The sequence below is a fragment of the Chiloscyllium plagiosum genome, unplaced genomic scaffold (genome assembly GCF_037043375.1).
Source record: "Chiloscyllium plagiosum isolate Xiang-an unplaced genomic scaffold, Cpla_swu_hap1 HiC_scaffold_3, whole genome shotgun sequence".
NCBI lineage: Eukaryota > Metazoa > Chordata > Chondrichthyes > Orectolobiformes > Hemiscylliidae > Chiloscyllium > Chiloscyllium plagiosum.
The window spans coordinates 39,310,889-39,335,935 of record NW_028270141.1 but is presented as its reverse complement, the minus strand read 5'-3'; the positions used below and the strand labels follow the sequence as shown (position 1 = coordinate 39,335,935).

The 25,047-nt window shown below is 39.3% G+C and overlaps 2 protein-coding genes across 7 annotated transcripts in view; one reads left to right on the top strand and one right to left on the bottom strand.

Moving 5' to 3' along the window:
• Window positions 1-5,129, top strand: part of fbxo16 (F-box protein 16) — a 60,596-nt gene extending 55,467 nt beyond the window's left edge. For 5 of the 6 annotated variants that reach the window (XM_043680357.2, XM_043680374.2, XM_087978521.1 and 2 more), the window contains one exon: window positions 2,288-5,129. In XM_043680357.2, coding sequence (XP_043536292.2) covers window positions 2,288-2,358 — 71 coding nt within the window. In that variant the 3' untranslated portion in view covers window positions 2,359-5,129. The remainder of the gene's footprint in view (window positions 1-2,287) is intronic. The other variant, XM_087978510.1, reaches the window with a different exon arrangement.
• An 876-nt stretch (window positions 5,130-6,005) lies between these two features.
• On the bottom strand, window positions 6,006-24,758 carry pnocb (prepronociceptin b). The gene is made up of 3 exons (XM_043680423.2): window positions 24,640-24,758; window positions 12,224-12,369; window positions 6,006-9,265 (listed from the first exon to the last, which is right to left on the bottom strand). The coding sequence occupies exons 2-3, from the start codon at window positions 12,347-12,349 to the stop codon at window positions 8,807-8,809; spliced, it is 585 nt and encodes a 194-aa protein (XP_043536358.1). The 5' UTR covers window positions 12,350-12,369; window positions 24,640-24,758; the 3' UTR covers window positions 6,006-8,806.
• Window positions 24,759-25,047: the final 289 nt, after the last annotated feature.

Sequence of the window (25,047 nt, the reverse complement as noted above, 5' to 3'; positions counted from 1 at the left end):
TCATAGCTTTTGATTGGATAGTTTCCTCAACTGCCAATGTTAACTGAAGGTGGTTTATTCTTCACATCACGTCCTTCCTTTAGATCTGAATACATTGTTGCTGAGCATTATGAAATACCTGATTAAATGCCTGCAACTGCTTATCTACCTCCCCTTCCCTTTGCCAGCTTTCCCAGCCTGCTTTAGACATTGCTTTTTTTACACCTCTATAATTGCCCTTATTTAATCTGTGGACACTGGTTTGAGAACTGAGTTGACTTCCCTCAAACTGAAATTGAAATTCTAACATATATGATCACTAACCATTTGAGGATGCTTACTAAGCGATCTCTTATTATTCCTCATGAGACAAGATTAGATCTAAAATACCAGTTGGCAAGTGGTTCTGCAACATACTGCTCTAAGGAATAATCCCTGATGCACTGTGCAAATTTGTCTTTCATGTTACCTATGCCCATCTGATTTGTCCAGTCAATATGTAGATTAAAAACATCCATAAAAGTGTCATGCCTTCATTATTTCCTGATTTATAATTTGTCTCATAGTGCAATAACTATAGACAACTGCCACCTATGACTTTTTACCTTATTTCCATGAAATTGATTCCATGTCACGATCTATTGCATCTCCATCACTACTCACCTCTGCACTGATTATGTCCTTTATTAACTATGCTACCCCACTTCCTTGAAATATTGAGTTTCCAGACTTGGTCACCTAACAACCACGTCTTTGTATTAGATATCCAGTCATATTCATTTATTTCTACTTATGCCATCAACTTATCTATACTATTACAGATGCTGCATGCATTCTGCATACTGCTGAGGTAGTGGTGTAAGATTTTACCTTTGTCCCCTTGTGCTTCCAATCTGTCAGCAGAATCCATTCCTAGTCCTGCCTGTGTATTTTTTTGTACCTATATGATCTACAGCAATTGGATCCTTCCCTTTCTGCTCCAGGTTCTTCTTCAGTCCAGAGGAAATGTCCTTAACCTTGGGACAAAGTAGGGAGCACAGTTTTCGGGAATCTGTTGTTACTACAAAGAACAACGTCATTCCCCTAATAATGTTATTCTCCAGTACTACTGTATTTCTTTCTCAACACACACATACACTTCACTGGTGTTCTTTAACATCGTGCTCTGGTCAGCTTATTCATCCTCTAGCTCTCACAATGGTACCTTCCACATCCTCAGAACATGTCAAAGTCCCTCACATCCAACTAAGTACTTTTCAAGTCACTGTTATTCCCAAAGAAAACGCAGCAGTCAAATTTTGGACAATAACATTCCACAAACAGCAATAATAAAAATGGCCAGGCAAGCTGTTTTTAATTAATGTTCACTGAGGGTTAAATATTGACCAGAACACGGGGAGTACATCCTTGCCATTCTTATAGTAATGAAGTAGAGATTTTTACATCCAACCAATGTCAAAAGACAGCACCTCAAGCAATATAATTTTGTGCTCTGACTATCGAGTGAGGCTCAACCAATGACCTTCTATCTGTTTTTATGTTTCCTTTTTAATTGCAAAGTAGCAAATGTTCCATATACTTTGTCTTCATTCAATAACAAAATTGTAACTAGTTTGATAGTGAAGTGATTCATGATCTTAATGCTGTCAAAATGCGTATCAGATTGTCATATGATAGTTGATCAGTGTTCAAATTACTGAAATAATAGTTTTTGATCATTTACAATTTATATAATCTGTTGAAACCGATGTTGCAAGATGTTGCAAAGAAAATTAGGTGATGAATGATGTGGTAGTGCCATGCATAGGATTAATGCAGATCATGATCTAGATTAGACTCAAAAGTCGGAGATTCTTTAGTAGAAATGTGTGTATTGTGCATTGCCTTGGGACTAAATGGAGGTGCTGAATTTGTTGAAAATCTGCTGGAAATGAGTTCTTATTCACTACGTGTTCAATATAAAACTATGTAGATATGTATCTAGACAGTTGATTCCTGATGAAGAGCTTATGATTGAAATGTCAATTCTCCTGCTCCTTGGATGCTGCCTGACTAGCTGTGCTTTTCCAGCACCATACTCTCAACATGCATATCTAAGTTTGGTCTGAGTTTGAGGCCATGAACCATATACTGGAGAAAATGTGCTTCCTTTCTGATGAGATCAGTTTTAGTATGACAATAGTAGTATTCTTGTTACAAGGTAATGGTTTATACAGTCACCTACTTTAAGTTTTGAAGAGGACAAGAGTAATGAGCTCAGGAAAATAGCAGATAACTGTCTTGCTGTGTTCTCTGCTCTTTCCACCAGCTTGCCCACTCTTTGAGAGTCAGCCTTGGCAGATCCCAGCATCAAAGAGAGACTCTGATGAAGAAGAATGAGAGGGAGAAGCCAGCTGGAGCAGAGACAGTAAACCCATCATTGGACTGAGCCAGTTGACACAGAATGGTGGGAAATGGATGAACTACACTGAAGGAACCACTGGATTGATGTGTAAACACCTCCTTTGATCATAACATGAACTGCAGCACTTTGAAACTCCTGGTTTCATTTTAGTGAATTATAAGAAGAAAGGTCCTGTTTGTCTCTAAAACATTAAATAAAATTTGCTTGCTTCTCTTGTCTCATCTAATGTTCAACTTCGCATATCATCAGATGTGTTAGGATAGAGTGTAAATGAAAAAATAATTTAGGGACTAGAGGGGGAAAATGAAGTCTAATGCAATTGCCTCAAAAGGGGATTTTGGGCAAAGTTAGCTGAGGCCTGAAATCCTTAGGTGGGGAAACTGAGAGGAATGAAATGTCCACAATATTTTTTTTTCAATACTTATGTCTACAATTACTTCCTTTCAGCCACAGAAACAATGCCTTTTCACAACAGCCAAAGAACCACAAGTTGTGCTGGACTGTTAAATGTTATCTTAGTTCTATCTTCTGACTGGTATGTGGTGATATAATGGCTAATAGACCAGAGTGAAGTACAAATAATGGATGTGATATAAAAAAAAGACACACACACACACACACTTCTCCTCAAATCCCTACTTCTCCCACCCCATTGCAAGTAAAATAATTCTTAAAAGTTTCGTTTTTGGGAAGTGAGCACTTGTGAGGAGGCTGCATTTACTGCCCACCTCAACTTATTGCAGTTGAAGGACTTTACTAAGTCACAAGATAATTAAGAATCAAACATTTTGTTGTGGAACAGCAGTTACAGAATTGCTGGATCGGGTAAGGATAGCAGATTTCCTTCCCTCGAGGACATTAATGAACCAGCTGGTTTCATAGTCACGTCACTTCACTCTTCAAAAACAAGATGGTGTTAAAATGCATACAGAACATTACTGGACTTTAATATGCATTTTTAAGATCATTCCAGTAATTTAACTCAACCATAACTTGTTAAGATTTATTTAAAATGCTGGAAATCACAGCAGGTCAGGGAGCATCCATGGACAGAGAGCAAGCTAATGTTTCAAGTCTAGGTGACTCTTCATTAGACTTCAATCCTCTAGACTTGAAACATTAGCTTGCTCCCTCTCCATGGATGTTGTCTGGCCTGCTGTGATTTCCAGCATTTCTTGTTTTCATCACAGATTCCGGCATCTGCAGCAATTTGCTTCGAAGATTTATTTATGTTCAGCAGGTCAGGCTGCCATCCAGAGAGTTGCAAGCAATGTTATTCCCCTGCCCCTCACGTGAAGAATATTACTGATCATTGCTTGAATCACTAGCTATCTGCAGTTTGATAAAGTACCAGCATTTTCCTGCTAACTAAAGCTCTTCGGTTAGAGTTATTGGCCACTGAAAGATTAGACGGAATTTGTTGCATGACCATAAAAATAAAATGGGAGAGCTTTTTCCCCAATTATACCACCACTGAGAAAAAAAAGCTGAGGAATATGAACTATGCATAAGATTCAGTTAATTATGAAAACACAGGTGAGTAGTTAAAGTTTACTGAGAATCTGAATGAAACCTTTCAGTAAACAGCAATTCTCAAATAATATCGAACTGTCGCAGTTGGTCATTGAGTGCCATGTTATATTGAATCAATAATAGTCTCAGGAGTACTTCTGATTAATGAGCAGAGAATAAAACAACCTTTCACAAGCTCAGGCCATCCTAAGGCACATTATAGTCCATGAAATGATAAAATATGGAAAATGCTGCAACCATTTTGTGCATAGCAATGTTCTTAAGAAGGTGATAGCTATCAGATGGTCTGCTTTGCTTTCCAAGTGGTGTTGCTTATGGAATGAATGTTGGTCAAAATAACAAAGATAAATTCCCCTGCTCTTCAAATAGTGTAATGGATCTTTTTACATCCACCTCAGAAGGGGGACCAAGCCTTATTTTTAAAATTTCGTATGAAAGATAGCACCTTTGACATTGTTACAATCCCTCAATGCTGATATTCTTAATCTATTCATGTTTGTTATTTTTAAATGTTGAACTAACTTTACCTTTGTCAAAAATGTTTAAACTTACTTTGTTAAAACCAATTAATTGTCAGAAAGTTCTCCATTTTAGTTTAATTCTACAATGTATAATGAAAGATTTGTAATCACTGTTTAATGGTACTTTACACATCATTTAATTTTTTGGTTTGAGTATCTTGAAAATATAATCAAAGAAGAAAATGTTTAACTATGGAAAAATGTATGTATATTATATATAAATGAAAACAATACACAAGTGTTGTTTCCATTAATGCTGGCCTTCTAGGTTTGTTAACTTTTCAAGAGGCATTGGATGCGGATATGTATGCTTTGGAAGATTTCAACTCAAACCCCAATGAGGGTCTAAAGTGCAGTGCTGGAAAGACACAGCAGGGCTATCTAATGAAGGGCTTTTGCCCGAAACATTGATTCCTGTCCTCCTCAGATGCTGCCTGATCTGCTGTGTCTTCCCAGCACCATATTTACTCTGATTTCCAGCATCTGCAGTCCTCACTTTCTCCTCAAAGCCCAGTGACCCTCGTGAAAACTGTCTGAAACTAAAATATTGGGAATGTATGCAAATACCAAGCTATCAAAGGTATCTTTAAAACTCTGTATACTGAGATATTAGGACTGATTTACTGTAAGTACTAAGATCAAAAGTGTCTGTAAATAAAGGAGATAGCATTTACAATAAAGACGTCTCTAAGTTATTGGGACTATTTAAATGGTAAATATTAAAAAACTAGGCATGTCTTTATTAGCCAAAAAGTAAGATATTTCAAAGATGAATTTCATCATTTCATTATGATAAAGTATTCTCCCAAAGTTCTCCTGGCCTGCCTCCCATTTTACACTTTCCATAACTTTTAATTCGTCCAAACTTCTGAAGTCTACATCCTCACTCACAACAAGCTAATTCATTCATCCCACGGTGTTCACTAAATTATTTTGCTTCACAGTCTATCAATACTTCAAATTAAAAATGCTCACCCTCACATTAGGATTTCTCCAAGGGTCTTGCCCCATCCTCTTTCTATAAAAACTCCATTAAAACATTAGCCATGAATCTCCCTGTGAAATTGGTTCCTTCAATTCTGTCCTTATGAATTCTTACTCTTTTCACCCCATCATCAGTAGCCATGTCTTCAGCCATCTAGGCTGCAAACTCTAGAATTCTAAATCGATCTGTCTCGCTCCTTTTAATACATTCCTTAAAACTCACCTTAATCAAGTTTCTTATTATCCCTTCTATTTTTGGTGAGAGTTTGTGCTTAGTTATACTCTTGAAGTGTCTTACTTAAGCCATAGGATAAACTACTTTGATATATTAGTCATAGAAAAACATCTATAAGTTGACCAAAGCATCAGAATGTATATGGGAGGTTTGAAATCTTTGCCAACAAATGGATAGAGAAATGGAGAGATGCTGTTGAGCAGCTCTGTCAGAGAAAGGACTCAGTAGATCTGGAGCATGCTTTCATTCTGAATTGAAACCGGCAAAAAAAAGGCTGCAAGTGTAGGAAAAAAAATGAATGGACAGGAACAAATCTGGATAAACCATTATCTTCCTGCAACACAGTAAATAAAGAATAAACTTATTTATTCATAGATTCCTATGTACAGTTTATAATGCTGCAATTTGGTGGTCAAATATACAAACAACATTACAAACATTTTGCTGTTTTGACAATGAAACTAGGTTCTCTTTATTGGTCATGCTCGGCGGTATAGAACTGTAGGGAGGCAAGCTGGCTTAAGCAAAAAGAAACAATTTTAATCAAATCTGAAAATACAGGTTCCTGCAAGCTGGCTATAGAGCTGAAAGGAGAAAAAGCAGATTTCTAAATTATAGCACTGGTTACAGCACATGCAGAAGCTAAACTAAATACAACAAATATCAATTAAAAGAGAAGTCAGCCTGAACTATGTGTGTGTGTGTGTGTGTGTGTGTGTGTGTGTGTGTGTGGTGGTGGGGGGCTCATCTGAAATATTTCAAGAACAAGAAAATGAACTAGTCTTGTTTTAGGTATATTTAGAAGGCAATTAAATTAAATTAAAGATGTTAAAAGTGCAGAAAGTATGTCTTTACCAGATAGACCGACTATAGGTTTCAAGAGAGCAGATGGCTCAGATTTACAATACTAGACAAATGGCAGCAATTACAGCATACTAATTTAGGAACAAAGACTTCAATTTCCGACAAATTGTAACTAACACCTGATCGTTTCAGTCTTTTCTAGCACCAGACTATTGCCACTACTAGTTCTATTATCATCGAAGGATCACCTGTGAAATGTCACTAATCAGAGCTGTTCAGTTAAGTTAATGTTCTGGAGTATAATTTGATCACCATTGTGGATCAGGGAGAAATCTCAGGTTTTATCTCATTAGAGGATTTACATGTACTGAATAGCTTTATAGGGAGGTTCAGAGGTTTGTTCTTTAAAATGTGCGCCTCTGTGAAGCAGTGGAAACATTTTCCTTTGTTAAATTACAATGTAGATATAAATCATTGTTATTGTTATCAAATCAAGTACATAATATGGAAAATGTATATGGTCTGTTGAAAGATCAAGCTTCTCATTTCTTATACTTTCTCATAGTCCTTATGACCTCAGTAAAGTAAAGGGGGCAAATCACAGACAATAATTGTATAACACCATTGTTATTTAAATTAAGAACAAACACAGAAATTGCTGGAGAAACATAGCAGATCTGGTAACATCTGTGGGAAGAAAGCAGAGTTAGCATTTTAAGACCAGTGACTCTTCAACAAAATTCTTCCGCAGACCTGCAAAGTTTCTCCAACCATTTCTATGTTTCAAATCTGCAGTTCTTCATTTTATTTAAATTAGATTTGTTAAGAAAGGGGAAGAGCCATAGGGCTTTGCAAAGTAATGAGTGGGATGAAGACAACAAAACCTACAAACCTGCTGGGTGCCTCGGCTTCTCCGCATATGTATTTTAAAATATATTGATAAAACAACCTCAAAAACAACTTGTTACTGACAAAGAGGAGTTAGTTGCAGATACTGTCATTTTCATGAGCCTTGAGGCAGGTAATGGGTCATCATTAAATCCGACTGCTGTTCTTGTGATTTATTGTGTCGGTAAAAGTAATGAAGCCTTGATTGATCGGAAAGACATTAAAGGCAACAAACGAAAATCTTTACTAAGAAAGTTTTGTGTGATAATGTTGTAGGTTGCATGGGGAGTGCTGGTGGGGAACAAGAGTTTACTCACTGAATCTGTTGCTGCAAATTAGGGGCAATTGATGAAGTTACCTTAAACCGAATCATAATTCAGCCAATCTTTTGTAAAGTTATGCTGAAAAATTAGAAAAAGGTTAGAAATTCAACTCTACATAATCACATTTATCCACAGAGCACGTAATTTGCAATATAATGTAATAGTGATACTTTTGTCCTTAATGTTCATTGTGAAAGTGTTCAATTACTATCATTAAAATTTAAAATTACATTTTAAAAATCTCCTGATCCAAAAACCTACAGCAATTGGAAATGAAAAGTAGAATTGATTGAAGGCTTGAGTGGCCTTTACAAAGTAAGAAGGCTTTGCATAACTTTGCCCTGTTTAGTTACACTTACAATGTGTTGCTATCATTTTTGTATTATGATGTTCACAGCCTTATCATAAAATCCATACAGTGTATAAGAAGACATTTGGCCCATTGAGTCTGGACAACCCTCCAAAGAGCAACCCATCCACATTGACAATGAGGAGCATTTATTTTCCACACCAACTTGAAATTCTCTGGAATAAACTGCCTAAAAGGATGTGGAAACAGATCCAACAATAATTTCCAAAAAAGAATTGGATAAATACTTGAAGGGGGGGAAAAAAACTACAGGGCTTTGAAAAACTGGCAGAGGAGTGGGATTAATTGGATAGCTTTATCAGTGCAGTTTCTTATTATCACAGAGTGCCTGTCCAATTGAACACACTGTATTTTCAGAGTAGCTACATTGAATATCCAAAAGGTCGTTTTTTTTTGTGTGTGTGGTGCAATCTTTCTAGATTATGCAGATGTGATCATTGGTAGTCACTTTATATACTTTTATCCACCTACCTAGTCCAATATCTCACTTGACACTTTTCACAGATGACAAGACTTCTTCAAATCATCGTGAAACTGCGCAAGATCAAAAGATTAATTTTGTTCATTGAATAAGTGAGCCATTAGAGAGTATTATGTTTAGTAGTCTTACCTGTGCATGTATCTGAGTTAGATGTTTCACTATCACAGAAAAGTCATGACATCAGCTAATGTTAAGGCTGACTCCTCTATAATCTAGACTAAGCATCAGCTCTATTCAGTCCCACAATCTCAAATTTATACAACCAAGTTTTATAGTAAACTGTCCTACTCAGTAGAATGTGTTGTCAGTCCTAGATATTGCCTCAGAAATTTGCTATATCTCTTTTGATTGGTCTGTCTGTTCAAATTGCTCCAGTTCCTAACCGATTTTCTGACTCCCATGAAGCCTCCATATCTCTTCTGGAAGCTTCTGTTGCCCTCTGCAACTTCTCTGATCTGATGTTTCTTCTCTATATCTCGATGACTGTTGTCCATCTCAAATGTGGTTTCAGCCCCATCATCATAGACATGCTTCACACTGTCATTGGGCCACATGGTCTTCATGGTTTGAAGAAATCCCCAAGTGTTTGCCGAGTTGACTCGACTATTGCTTTCAGTATTACCAAAAGACAGGCTTCTGGTTTGAGATCTACTCACACCCATGGATAATGCTGAAGTAATTTTTCTGCAGTCTTCCCAAACGACAGAGGATATATCTTTCCCTTTGCACTGTAGAATGCAGACCTAAAACAAGACAAGTTACTCAGTGATGGAATGTACTTCTGATTTCTTTTAATTAATAATTTGTTTATATCAATCTCCAAACTTTTGTATTCTTATATAGGAATGTAGACCATACAGTTCTTAGTCTATTACATTATTAAATTATGATTTGGAGATGCCAGTGTTGGACTGGGGTGTACAAAGTTACAAATCACATAACATCAGGTTATAGTCCAACTGGTTTAATTGGAAGCACTAGCTTTTGGAGCGCTGCTCCTTCATCAGGTGGTTGTGCCACAACCACCTGATGAAGGAGTGGCGCTCCGAACGCTAGTGTTTCCAATTAAACCTGTTGGACTATAACCTGATGTTGTGTGATTTGTAACATTATTAAATTAGATCATGACCTTAATCTGAATTCACGCTTTTGCTTTATTCCCCCTCAAACAAAAAAAAAAACCACAATAATCTAACAACAAGACTGAAACTGCAGCATTAACTCAGGAGGTCTGGCAGCATTTGTGGAGAGACAAAGAGAGTTACTATTTCAAATCCGATATGACTTCTTTAGAACAAGCAATCTAGCCAATAACCTAGCAGTATTAGTCTTGAAAGATCTAATTAATCCTTTTGGAAAGACTTCCAGATTTGCAAAGTTGTTTGAAGAAATACTTTCTAATTTCATTTCTGAACAGTTTAGCCCGACATTAAAATTGTTTCCTCGCTCTGGATTCCCCAAATTAGAGAGAAATCCAGAATCAAACAAACCCCTCAACAATCAAAACTCAAGAGTATCTAAATCATATTTTAGTCCTCTAAAGTCAGTAGGATTCCAGTGAATATGAAATCCAAAGAGCATTATTCTGAACGGTTCTTCAGGTGAGAGTTACAAGTTAGCCAAGAAAGACCAAAAGAGAGCCAAGAGGAACCAGGAGGGGACATGAGAGGTCATTGGCAGATAGGATCAAGGAAAACCCGAAGGCTTTCTATAAAGTATATCAGGAATAAAAAAAATGACTACAGTAAGAGTAAGATTAAGGCTAAGCAAGCACAATAGTGGGAAATTGTGCATGGAGTCAGAGGAGATAGGGGATGCGCTAGATGAATATTTTTCGTCAGTAGAAAAAGACAATATGGTCGAGGAGAATACTGAGATACAGGCTCCTAGACTAGATGGGATTGAGGTGCATAAGGAGGAGGTGTTAGCAATTCTGGAAAAAAAGTGTAAAAATAGGTAAGTATTCTGGGCTGGACAGGATTTATCCTGGGATTCTCTGGGAAACCATGGAGGAGATTGCCGAGCCTTTGGCTTTGATTTTTCTGTGGTCATTTTCTACAGGAATAGTACCAGAAGACTGGAGGATAGCAAACATTGTTCCCTTTTTCAAGATGGGGAGTAGAGACAACCTTGGAAATTATAGACCTGTGAGCCTTACTTTGGTTGTAGTTAAAATATTGGAAAGGATATAAGAGATAGCATTTCTAATCATCTAGAAAGGAATACGTCGATCAGGGATAGTCAACACGGTTTCATGGGTAGGTTGTGCCTCACAAACTTTAGAGTTCTTTGAGAAGGTCACCTAACCAGTGCAGGAATGGATGGAGGGTGATGACACTAAGGTCAGTAGAGATGTGGATGAAGGATGTTGTAGGTTACAAAGAGACATAGATAGGCTGCAGAGCTGGGCTGAGAGGTGGCAAATGGAGTTAAATGCGCAAAAATGTGAGGTGATTCACTTTGGAAGGAGTAACAGGAATGCAGCGAACTGGGCCAATGGTACGATTCTTGGTAGTGGAGAGGAGTAGAGAGACGTCAGTGTCCAGACACATAGATCCTTGAAAGTTGCCACCCAGGTTGATAGGGCTGTTAAGACAACATACGGTTTATTAGCTTTTATTGGTAGAGGGATCGAGTTTTGTAACCATGAGATCATGCTGCAGCTGCGCAAAACTCTGGTGCGGCCACATTTGGAGTATTGCATACAATTCTGGTCACTGCATTATAGGAAGGATGTGGAAGCTTTGGAAAGGGTTCAGAGGAGGAGATTTACATGGATGTTGCCTGGTATGGACGGAAGGTCTTTTGGAGGAAAGGCTGAGGGACTTGAGGCGGTTTTCGTTAGACAGAAGGATGAGAAGTGACTTAGCTGAGACACATAAGATAATCAGAGGGCTAGACAGGGTGAACAGTGAGACCCTTTTCCCTCAGATGGTGATAGCTAGCACAAGGGGACATAGCTTTAAATTGAGGGGTGATAGATATAGGACAGATGTCAGAGGTAGTTACTTTACTCAGTAGTGGTGCATGGAACGCACTGCCTGCAGTAGTAGTCGACTCGCCAACTTTAAGGGCATTTAAATGATCATTGGATAGGCATATGGACGAGAATGGAATGTGCTTCAGATTAGTTCCACAGGTCGGCGCAACAGCGAGGGCCAAAGGGCCTGTACTGCACTATAATGTTCTAGGAGGACAATCAAAGGTTTGTACAGACCACACATAGTTCTGATGTTTGCTGTGACGTTGGAGCTCATTATTGAGCAATTCCTGATCTAACTCTGATGGAACTGACCACAATTAATCAAAATGCCAACTGTCTGACGGAGCTGAGTGCCACAGTTGTCACCCTAAACCTGAAGTTCTGCACTTCCATTTTCCTGCCAGTGGATGGTGCTAGTGTCCTTTGTACAGCCCATGCCTGTTTACTTATTCTGATGAACTCTACAGAGGGCACTGAACTCTACAGAGGGCGGTCAATAAACTTTCTCTCTCCGTCATGAGTCATTATGTATTTTCTCTTCACACCTCCACGGTCTGTATCAACCGCAAAGATGACAATTTCCTTTCATCTAATCTCAGTAACTTTACAATTCCTTACACAATGGATTGCAGATCAGATAATACCTTGAGAGACAGCTAGGCACAAAGCCCAGTACTATTGATGAAAATTGGCATGCAAAACAGACACAAAGACTCACGAGTGCATTGAAGTGTTGGCGCTGATAGAAGAATTTGTGACAGGTGAGGCACTCAGCCACACAGTCTCCCTGTGAACATGGAACCAAATAATACAGCAGTACTAGAGATAGGAGAAAGGTCTTCATTTTGATTCAAATAGGATGGGCTGAAAAAGAAATAGATATGTTAAACATTCAGCTGAAACATCAGTTTCATTTAGTTGTTCTTCAGACATACTAATAACTAATAACTGAATTCAGTGAGGTCTCTTGTGGTGAAGTGGTAGATTCCCTACTTCTGGGACAGAAGGCCTGGGTTCAAGTCCTACCTGCTCTGGGAGGTAGGTAATAACATCTATGAACAAATTGATTAGAAAATATCAAAGTTGAAACTTTATTGCTGGAACAGCACAGCAGGTCAGGCAGCATCCAGGGAACAGGAGATTCGACGTTTCGGGCACAGGCCCTTCTTCAGGAATGAGCAGAGAGTGTTCAGCAGGAGAAGATAAAAGGTAGGGAGGAGGGACTTGGAGGAGGGGAGTTGGAAATGTGATAGGTGGAAAGAGGTCAAGGTGAGGGTGATAGGTCGGAGTAGGATGGAGGCGGAGAGGTCAAGAAGAAGACTGCAGGTCAGGAAGGCGGTGCCGGGCTGGAGGGATTCGGCTGAGACAAGGTGGGGGGAGGGGGGGTGAAGAAACTGGTGAAGTCCAAGTTCATCCCCTGCGGTTGGAGGGTTCCCAGTCGGAAGATAAGACGCTCCTCCTCCGACCGTCGGGTTGTTGTGGTTTGGCGGTGGATGAGTCCAATGACCTGCATATCCTCATCCACCGCCAAACCACAACAACCCGATGGTCGGAGGAGGAGCGTCTTATCTTCCGACTGGGAACCCTCCAACCGCAGGGGATGAACTTGGACTTCACCAGTTTCTTCATCCCCCCTCCCCCCACCTTGTCTCAGCCGGATCCCTCCAGCCCGGCACCGCCTTCCTGACCTGCAGTCTTCTTCTTGACCTCTCCGCCTCCATCCTACTCCGACCTATCACCCTCACCTTGACCTCTTTCCACCTATCACATTTCCAACGCCCCTCCTCCAAGTCCCTCCTCCCTAACTTTTATCTTCTCCTGCTGAACACTCTCTGCTCATTCCTGAAGAAGGGCCTGTGCCCGAAACGTCGAATCTCCTGTTCCCTGGATGCTGCCTAACCTGCTGTGCTGTTCCAGCAATAAAGTTTCAACCTAGAAAATATCAATAACAAATTCAAATGTGATCTTGTGACAGTGGTAATGTCCCTATCTCTGGGCCCGAAGACCTGAATTCAAGTTCAACCTGCTCTGAACAGGTTGATTAAAAATATCTATCACTGAAACACAGATATTGAATAAAACAAAACATTGAACTGTCTAAAACTAATAATATAAACAGTAAGTATTGGAGAAACTAAACGTTTAGATTAGATTAGATTACAGTGTGGAAACAGGCCCTTCGGCCCAACAAGTCCACACCGACCCGCCGAAGCGAAACCCACCCATACCCCTACATTTACCCCTTATCTAACAGTACGGGCAATTTAGCATGGCCAATTCACCTGACCTGCACATCTTTGGACTGTGGGAGGAAACCGGAGCACCCGGAGGAAACCCACGCAGACACGGGGAGAACGTGCAAACTCCACACAGTCAGTCCCCTGAGGCGGGAATTGAACCCGGGTCTCTGGCGCTGTGAGGCAGCAGTGCTAACCACTGTGCCACCGTGCCGCCCACATTCCTGGAAGCATCCATGGAAAGGAAAAACAGAAAATGTTTTGAGTCCAATAATGATACTTCTTCAGAGCTCTCAATTATAGACATAGAACAAATAAAACACTAAGCCTTCTAAAACTAATAGATCCATAATTAAGACATTGAGTTTTCAATAGGTGACTGATACAGAACAGTCCATGTCATTTCCCTTTTTTTTAATCTAAATATGTCATAACTATTCTTTTCTCCTTATGCTTGTCCAATTTTCTTTGAAATGCAAAAATGTATTTCAAACACTCCTTGTGTCAAAGTTCTACATTTTAGCACTGTTTGGGTGAAGACAATTCTTCTGAACTCCTTATCGATTTCTTGGTAACAATCCTATATTGCTACCTCTAATTCTGCTCTTCACCCCAGCAAAACTTTTCATTAAAATTAAAGACATTTAATAGATCATCTCTCAGAATCTTTTTCAAGAGAAAAGCAACCCATGTTGTCAGTTCTTTTCTGACTTGTATCCTCACTGATACTAGAAATGTATAATTCTCATAAATCTTCTCTGCACACTCTGCAAGGCCTTTTTTACAATATGATAACCAGAACTGCACACAATATTCTGAATCACACTTTCACGACAATAGAGAGCCTCTCCATCACAGTGAAAATGGAAGAGTAGCTGAAATATTAGTCCTGCACCCAAACATGACACTTGTGCATTTCATGCATATTCATTTTATGGAGGCAACTGGCCTTTTCAATTACCAACTGCCCATAGAGAATTGGGATTTTGTTAGCCTTGGAAAATGAAACCTAAAGTGTGCAGATTAAATCTGGTGAGAGCAGATCTGAACTTTGTGGATTTATTTGGATAGCCACAGTGCCCCTTGGAATCGGAGATACCTTTGAAAAAGGAATAGTTTAAAGTAATCTTAATTGTGCATAACAAGTACATAAATTCACTACAGTTAAATTCATTAAAACTGCCAGGACACCACTCAAAATGAACTGCCAAAACCTCTTTGAAACTCCTGTCAAGAGGGTCAAAGAATCTTTAGAGTACAGAAAGAGACCATTTGGTCCATCATATCTGCACTGACCCTCCAAAGAGCTCCTCCCCACTCTCTCTGTAATCTGCCATTTACCATGGCTAATCCATCTAGCTTACACATCCTTGGACACTAAGGGGAATTTAGCATGGCCAATCCACCTAACCTGTACATCTTTAGACTGTGGGAGGAAAACTTAGTCGCCAGTGGAAACCCACACAGACACCGAGAACATGCAACCTCCACACAGATATTCGTTTAAGGTTGGAATCGTACCTAGGTCCCTGGCACTACGAGGCGGCACTGCTAACCAATATGCTGCACTTCAGATCTGTCAGAAGAGTGGTAGTAGGGTAATGGAAAAGCGCAGGTCAGGCAGCATCCAAGGAACAGGAGAATCGACGTTTCGGGCATAAGCCTGAAGAAGGGCTTATGCCTGAAACGTCGATTCTCCTGTTCCTTGGATGCTGCCTGACCTGCTGCACTTTTCCAGCAACACATTTTCAGCTCTGATCTCCAGCATCTGCAGTCCTCACTTTCTCCTCGTAGTAGGGTAATGGGCTGGCATTAAGTTGACAAAGATGCTATGAAGGGCTATGGGGTGGGCAGAGGAGATTAGGTTCACATGGAGGGCATGAGGGGCTACGGGGCTGAGCATAGAGTGACATGAAGGGATGAGAAGTGTCTCTATAGGGTGTGAGCATTGGAAGATTTTTATTTTATTCTTTTATTTTATGAAAGATTGGTTGCACCACATCACACCTTCCACACAGTCTACCTCAGTGGCAGCCTCTACTGTCATCTGGGTTACCTGCCTGCCTCCCAAGTTTGGCTTAACTTCCCTACTTTTGAAATCCCATCCCTCCAAAAATAAAGCCATGTGCTTGTTTTGCTTTTTTTTTAAAAAGTGGCCTTGCTAACCGGTGGCTCAGCTTTTAAATGATTGATGTGTTTGAACTTCAAAATCCCTTTATTCCTCTATCCCAATTGGATTTGCTCCTTCCAAATAAATTAGTGACCTCTCCTTCTTCCTGATAAAATGTACTGCTATACATTTTATGTGTTGAACTTTATTTGCATATTATTTGCCCTTTCCGCAAGTCTATTAATGTCTTGCTATAATTTATTTCGGTCTCCTGCAGCATGGCGTAATAAAATATTGAACTTTCTGTAACTAATAGACATTGAATGAATTAAGCTTCAAGCTTCCTAGAACTGGCAGACAGAAATACATACGGAGTCTTCAAGAACTGAAAGATATGGAACAATTAAAACATCCAGTTGTAACATACAAATCACTGAATTTCCTGTAACGGAATCACTGAATTAGAACAAATAATATATTGATCTCTCTATAATTTAAAAAAGTGATCAAATAAATAAAGTTAAAAATCACAACACCAGGTTATAGTCCAACAGGTTTAATTGGAAGCACACTAGCTTTCGGAGCGACGCTCCTTCATCAGGTGATAGTGGAGGGCTCAATCGTAACACAGAATTTATGGCAAAAATTTACAGTGTGATGTAACTGAAATTATACATTAAAAAATTGTCTGTTAAGCCTTTCATCTGTTAGAATACAGTGATAGTTTCACTTCTTTCATGTGTAAATCAGAAAACCTTTTTTAAAAAAATGTTGCATTCTCGGGTTAGCTGCTAACAATGGTGATAGCTAGACATATGTTGAAGGTGTTGGCCCCCTGTGTTCTCTGTCTATGCCATATGCTTAGATTGATTCTAATCTAAAAAGTGAGATAACAGAGTTTTACATAAATTCATGCAGTTTTTGACCTTGGGTTCATGTCACATTACAGGTGACCACCATTGCACTATACACACACACTCACACATGCACCCCCTCACAGACTTATGACATTCTGCACTCACTACACACACTTTCTCACACTCAACCACCAACCCAGACAGACACACACACACACACAGACAAAGACCCATATGCACACATATTTTGTGGGGTGAATTTGTACTTGCAGGGTTACATTGTACTTTGCTCCAAAACTGCATGCATTCATGTAGAACTCCGTTATCTCGCTTCTTAGATTAGAATCAATCTAAGCATCATGGCATAGACAGAGAACACAGGAGGCCAACACCTACAACATATGTCTAGCTATCACCATTGTTAACAGCTAACCTGAGAATGCAACTTTTTTTAAAAAAGGTTTTCTGATTTACACATGAAAGAAGTGAAACTATCACTGTATTCTAACAGATGAAAGGCTTAACAGACAATTTTTTAATGTATAATTTCAGTTACATCACACTGTAAATTTTTGCCATAAATTCTGTGTTACGATTGAGCCCTCCACTATCACCTGATGAAGGAGCGTCGCTCCGAAAGCTAGTGTGCTTCCAATTAAACCTGTTGGACTAAAACCTGGTGTTGTGTGATTTTTAACTTTGTACACCCCAGTCCAACACCAGCATCTCCAAATCATCAAATAAATAAAACATTGTGCATTTTATATCTGAAATACAGATATAGAACAAATAAAACACTCCTTTCTATATGTGTATTTTTATGTAGTCAGGATCACCAAGTTAGAGAGGTGGACAAATGGGTGAAGAGGTTATGTGGGAAAGAAGAAATCTATTTTGTGACTCTGGGGCAGGTAGAACTGACATAGAAAGAGTAAATTGGTCTGTCATAAGTACTTTTAAATAGTAAATATTTGGAGAATTTAGGTGGAAAAGGTTAATAAAGTCAAAACTAAAAGGAAGAAAATGACGGTCAGAAATTAAAGGAAATCCAGAAGTTGTTTAAGAAAAAAAAAAATCAAGGCAGGTAAAAGAAATAAGGAATTTATGAGTAAAATATGAGAGTAGAAGGACTGGTTATGACGTATAGGGCAGACAAATTTTCTTTGTGTAAACACAGAAAATAAGGGACAAATTGAGGTGCAAATGCAAACTTGAAGCATATGACAGAATGGCCTTTACGGAGGCATGAGTTGTAAGATGGTCAGTACTGGGATCTAAATGCTCTAGGTTATATTATCTTCCAGAAAATTAGGGAAAGTGTAAGATGGGGAGGAGCAATCTTAGATATTAGAAATGAAATTGGTTCAGTGATAAGAGTTTATAGTGAGAGGGGAAAAAAAAACAGATTTCAAATGTACAATTAATTAGAAAGAGATTTAAGATTATAGTGAGACCTGTGGAACCTTCTCCCAGCAGAACCAGTGATATGGTAGTGGAACAAGTGGGATTTGAAACTGGTCCCCTGGTTCAGAGAGGTAGGGATGTTTCCATTATGCCACACAAGATCCCTTCATTCTTCAGGGGATTTTCCTAGGCCCAGCTATCTTCAGCTACTTCAATGAACTTCCCTCCACACCTCTATCATAAGGTCAGAAAGGGCTGTTCACTGATGATTGCACAATGTTCAGCACCATTCATGAATCCTCAGATAGTGAAGCAGCCCATGTTCAAATAATTTGTCCAACCTGCACAATATCTAGGCTTGGGCTGACAAGTGATAACATTGACAACTGCTGGCAAATATCATCTCCACTACTGACATCCAATTGCATTACCATTGCTGAAATTTCCCATTGTTAGCAGCCTGGGAAGCTGGACTAGCCATATAAATACAACGGCTCCGAAAGCAGGTCAAAACGTAGGAATCCTGCAGTGAGTAACCCACCTCCAGACTCCCCAAAGCCTGTCCACCATCTGCAAGTCACAAGTGATAGGTGTGATGGAATACTATCCACTTGTGGATACATTGGATGAGCTCCAACAATACAGAAGCAGCCTTACACTATCCAGGACAAAACAGGTCACATTATTATCATACCGACATACATCCACTCCCTCCATTCCTGATGCATATTTGCAGCAGTATGTCCCATCAACGAAATGCATTTCAGAAGGTTTCGAAGGCTCCTTGGCTAGCACCTTCCTAAACTGCATTTACCACAATCTAGAGTTACAAGGATAGCAGGTACTAATGAACATCACCACCTGCAAATTCCCCTCCAACTCACTCATCACCCTGACTCAGAAACATATCAGTTTCTTCACTGGGTCAAAATCTTAGAACTCCCTCCCAAAAGACCAGGTGGCCTGCAACATTCAAGCCAGCTCATCACTATCTTCTCAAAGGTCATTAGGGATGGGAAATCAATGCTGGCTCTGTCAGTACAGTCCTGAAGAAGGGCATGTGCCCGAAACGTCGAATCTTCTGTTCCCTGGATGCTGCCTGACCTGCTGTGCTGTTCCAGCAATAAAGTTTCAGCTTTGATCTCCAGCGTCTGCAGACCTCACTTTCTCCTCCCAGTACAGTCCTCATGCAATGAATGAAGAAGGAAAACTGGACACACTGGTTCATGGGTAAAACAATTGAAGATCAGTGAGTCATGTTGAAAAAAAAAATCACTTAATGTGTAGGATCAGTTAAAATAGCAAAATTTGATAGTAAGAATTACATAAAGGAAATATGAAAAGAAGCTTGTAATGAATATTGAAATGGCACTGTACTTTTGGTAAGAAAGCATTTATCTTACTTGGGATGATGGATCCTTTAAAAACTAGGATCCAATTTCAGATTTTAAAAAATTTCCAATTATCCTGTGACGAGGTTTATAAATGAGAAAGAAAAGTGGACCTAGTACCTTTGGAACACAGGCCTCCAATCCAATAAACAAACCTCCACCACCACTCTACCATAAAGCCAATTTTGTATCCAATTTGCAAGCTCACTCTGAATTCCATGTGATTTAACTTTACTAATTAGTCTACCATGGAAAACCTTGTCAAAGGCTTTAGTAAGGCCCAAATAAAGAAGGTCTATTGCTCTGCCTTCAATCTTCTTGGTTACTTCCTCAAAAAATTCAAATCAAATTTGAGAGACAATTTTCCTTGCACAAAACCATTTTGACTATCCCTAATCATTCCTTGCCTGTCCAAATACATGTAGATCCTATCTTTTAGAAATAACTTCAACAATGTACCCATCACCAGTGTCTACAGTTCTCAGGCCTTTCTTAAATAATGGTACAATATTAGCCACCCTCCAGTCATCCAACACATCACTCATGGTTATAGATGATACAAATATTTCTGCTAGGGACCCTGTAATCTCCTCTCTAACTTCCACAACATCCTGAGATATGCTTGATCAGGTCCTGGGGTTTTCTAAGACCCCCAGCACTTGATCTTTCATAATGTGAACTTTTTTCAAAACATCAATATTTATTTCTGAGTTCTCTATCCTCCAATTCTTTCTCCACAGTAAAAACTGACACTAAATATTCATTTAATATCTCTCCCATATTGTGAGGTTCAACACAAAGATGACCTCGTTAATCTTTAAGGAGCCCTATTCTCTCTCTCTAGTTGCTCTTTTATTCTTAATATACTTGTAGAATCTCTTTGGATTATCCTTAACCTTTCCTTCAGAAGAATGCTCCAACACTCTTTATACTCAGATTCATTTTATCCCAGTTATCTGTATCTAATAGATGTTTTTTTTCATTCTTGATGCAATATTTTATTGTGTTCATTTTATTTTTATTATGTTTAAAAGTAACATACTATTTAAGATGGAATGTAGGTATTAAAATGATTTTTGTGTAGGGATATCCTTTTGATTAAAAATAATTAACTACATGACTGTTCGGAGCTTCTGTTTCTAAAAGATAAAAAGTTTTAAAACATTTGTGGTCTTGATCATAACATTAAAATTAATGCAAAAACTTTTAAATTGATACTAGGAAAAGACCATGATTATGAGCAATGTGGTCTCTTTGACAACTCTTAAAGGGAATATTTGGATTGAAAGTGAAGAAATGGCAGACATGCTGAAGAATTACCTTGTGTCAGTATTTTCAGTAAAAGGAAAAAGCAAAATTAACAAACAAAAAAGGCATAAAATAATGGCACTAAAGGACCGGATAGTTTCTATTAGAGAGTTCTAAAGAAAATAGGTGAAAAATTGCAGATACTTATCTTTCAAAGTTCTCCTGATTTGGGAATTGTTCCTTTAGATTAGAAATTGTAATGTTATTCCACTATTTAAAATGGACTACAGAGGGAAACCTAGGAATTACAATCAGCCTAACATCTGTTGTCTGGAAATTGCTAGAGTTTATGATGAAGAAAAGAAGGACTGAACACTTTAAAAAGTTTTCAGCTGATCAGGAAAGTTGGCATGGATTTGTAAAAGGTGGATCATGCTGATGGATTTGATTGAATTTTTCGAAGAAGGTCCTAAATTAATGAATGGGAAAAGCATTTTATGAATTTCATTTGTATAAAATTTAAGATGACATTTAATCACTCAGACATTTAATTTCTAATCTAAATGAACAATTCCCAAATCAGGAGAACTTTGAAAGATAAGAGACTGGTGGCATAAGTTGAATCTTATGGAGTTGAAAGCAAATTATTGACCTGGTTAAGAAATTGGCTGAGGGACAGGAGAGAGTGGAGGGGGATAAAGAAATAGGCAATTATACTACTTGTAGGATGCAACTTGTGATGTCTTACAAGGATGTGTGTTGGGCCCTTCAACTATTCATAGTATCAATTAACTAATATGATGATAGGATGGAAAGCCACAAATCTACGTTTATCGATAACAAAAAGATAGAATGCATTGTAAGTGATGAAGATGACAATATAAAATTATATGGGGAAATTGTGACTGATTTAAGTAAATGTGAGATCATCCTCTTTATACCCAAAAATGTTAGAACAGGCACATTCTGAAGGTGAAAAGTGACAAACAGAAGAGGTCCAAAGCAACCATGGGGGGGGGGGGGGGGGGTGGAAAACAAACCTCCTTTGGGGGTCCTCTCAGCTCACTGTTGTCATGTAGGGAAAAATGTAGCATCTATGTTGTGCTCAGCATGATTTCTCCAACAGCAATGATATAGATCAATGAGCAGATAATCAATTTTAGTTAAGTTGGTTGAGAGATAAATGTTGGTACGAAGAATTCATCTGCTGCTTTACCAATAGTATCATGGATCTTTTGTATATAGGTGAACAAAGAGAGAAGGCCCTGGTTCAATGTCTCATCTGAAAAATGGCATGGAATTAGCCATTAGAATGCTGTATTGTAATCATTATGCTTTTTGAAACATCAAACATAAACAAATATGGAAATTTATCCAGAAGAAATTGAGTTGCATTAAAATGTCTGTACTTTTAACCAATAAGTTCTAGATTTGGACCCAGTTCTCAAAACTCTGTCCCACAGGGGTGCATGGACAGTTATTTTACACATTAAGTCCAACAGTCATTCAATCTATTTATTTCCCCAATGATCTTTGTTATTCAACTAGCTGCAAACCATTTCATCTTTTGGAGATTACGTTAGAACTGATGCCAAATTTCCTGCTTTGTTGTAAATATCACAAAAGATCGAGAGTCTGCAGGAACATTACTACCTCAAACACTGCCAGTGTTGCATTACAAAGAGGTTATCATCATAAACTGGCTGCCATATCTTAATGGGAAATGTCTTTTAGGACTGTCTTCTGTCCTAAAGGACATTTCCAAAAAGGCTGTTGGTAGAAAGCCAGATCAACAGAGCAGGAGTTCATTTTCAGAGGTCCATAGACTTTCAGATTGTTAATAGTTGATATTTAGTGGGTTTTTGCTTAAATGATTGTTATTAATAATCTTGTCCTTCAGGCCCACTATGTATCCAGCATATCATCTGTTTCCATGTGGCACAAGATTTAATTGTGAAAACATATTTGGTTACAGCTTCCACCCGCTCCCCCAAACCCCTGGCATCCCTGACCAATTACAGGTAACAAATTTAGTAGATAGAGAAAACATATGAATAAGAGGAGCCCATTCTGCTCTTGAAATCGTTCCACTATTCACATAGATCACTTGTTATTATCTCAATTCCGCTCCTACCAAATAAAATTCTATTGAGGTCTGCCTTGAAAGTTCCAGTTGACCCAGCTCACAACATTGATGTTATCTTACCAGACCTCCACAATAGAAAACAGAAAATGATTAAATTAACTTGCATTTGCTCCACATCTTTTATTGCCCTAGGCTAGCATAAGCCTATCCAGCTTTAGCCTTGAAAACTCCAACCAATTCCCAGCCTTTTTAGTGGGGGTTGATGGGGGGAGGGTGTGTGTGTGTGAAATAATATTTCTATTATTATTTTCTGTGTGGTAAAATGCTTCATAATTTCAGTCCAGAAAGGCCTGACTCAAATAAGATTGTGTCCCCTTCTAGATTCCCAACCAGTGGAAATGCAGTCTGTGCTCCATTTATCATTTAAAGTACAAACCAGGAAATGTAGCCTATATTCAAAATTGACACATCGTCATCAGTAACATCAACTCATTCTATTGTTAACTGTAACTCCTGTCTATACAAAGTATCAATAAATCAACAGCATTGCATTTAGTGTAGCATTGCAAAGAAACTTTAAAAATACTATTCAGTTGAAATGACAAATGAATGAGGGTAAGAACACGGGAGAATTCTAAATCTGAAGTTTTTGACTGTGCCTTCTAGTCCTCTAGATCTCTTTTCAACAACATCTGCATCTTCCAAATGGGTGTTTCAAATAGAAGCCTTGTCAGGGTGAGTTGACGTATATGAAACTGCACACGGCAAGGTGTGATCTCGTGGTAAAAACAAATAGTTCTCAACCCGAATTTTCTACCAACTCTTGTATCTCTTTTATTCACCGTCTCTCATCTCTTTATCCAATTTTGAATCTTCAGCCTGCACTGTTTGTCTATTTTTCGCAACTCTGCTGTCTTTCTGCCTACCTCTCCCGCGGTCTCTCTACGACCACTGCTGTTACCTACATCTGACATCTCCCTGGAGGGACACTGACCCTCAGGTGAGAGCAATCCTGAACACAGCAGCCTGCTCTATGGGGAGTCATGAGAGGGAGCTGCAGCTTGGCGTGTCCGCACAGTCAGATAGAGACAACCCGGTAAACACACAGACAGAGGGGACAAACCCCATCTGAACATTCCTTCAGCACAGACTCGTGATCAAAGCTGGCCTCCTGGACTCAGTACCAGATTGTACACCTACTGAGCCACACCCCGGCCTCTCCACACCTGTTTGTGCCTTTTCGGTTATCTCTTTAAACGTTATTCTGCTGTTTCCCTCCAATTAAATTGGGAACTCTGTGGCTCCCCAGTTGCAGTGCCTCCTTCCCCCGCCTTGCCTTCGTTGAGGGAGTCCTCCCTAACCCTCCCGGGTCACAGGGCAAGTGAAGGGGAGGCAGGGGCAATCTGAGCCGGGACCAGCGACTCTACAAGGAGTGAGGGAGACAGGGACTTGCGGAAGGAGGGGTGCGGGCCAATGGGAAATGCTCTCTGTTAAACGTTCAAGTTAAACGTTGCTGGGGTTGGGGAAGCATAGAAACAGATAGATTAGTCGGATTAAACGAAATAGGAGTTCTGTGGATAGGAAACCCGGTGAGGTGTCCACTAAGAGAGGAGGGAGTTTCGATAAGGGAGAAAATCGGTTAAGATAAATAAATGGGCAAGAGATGGTCGAAAGGATGGAGGCAGTGAGAGTAGGAGGAAAAACGGCAAGCTCGGACTCTCACTCAGAAACAGCAGTAAAGTTTAAACCGAGCGCCTGATCTTTACCGGGATGACAGGGGAAACTTGAGCTGAAATCTTACCTGAGAGTGTTCGCCAGTGACTGGATAACTGTTGTTGCAGATCTCTGTCTGTCTCCTCAATCCTGAAGCCGCTTGTGCGGTTTCACACTGCCCTTGTGTTTAACTCCCCTCTTCTGATATACCCTGAGTGGACAGACAAACCAGACAGTCAGCAGGCGAGAGCACACCCCTTCCAGGAAGAGATGCATTTCTATAAGCAGCTTCCTGGAACCCCTTACATTGGCTCAATGACTGACACATCCTCACTCCCTGAGTCACACAGGCACCGTCTCCCGACATTTACCTGTTACTAATCCCCAAATGACCCTGACTGTCAGTCAGTAAAAAACGCTCAACAGCCTCTAACCCCAACAGTCATTTCGTCAGAATCACTGAACCCTCTACCAGTCCACAACTGTGATCACTAAT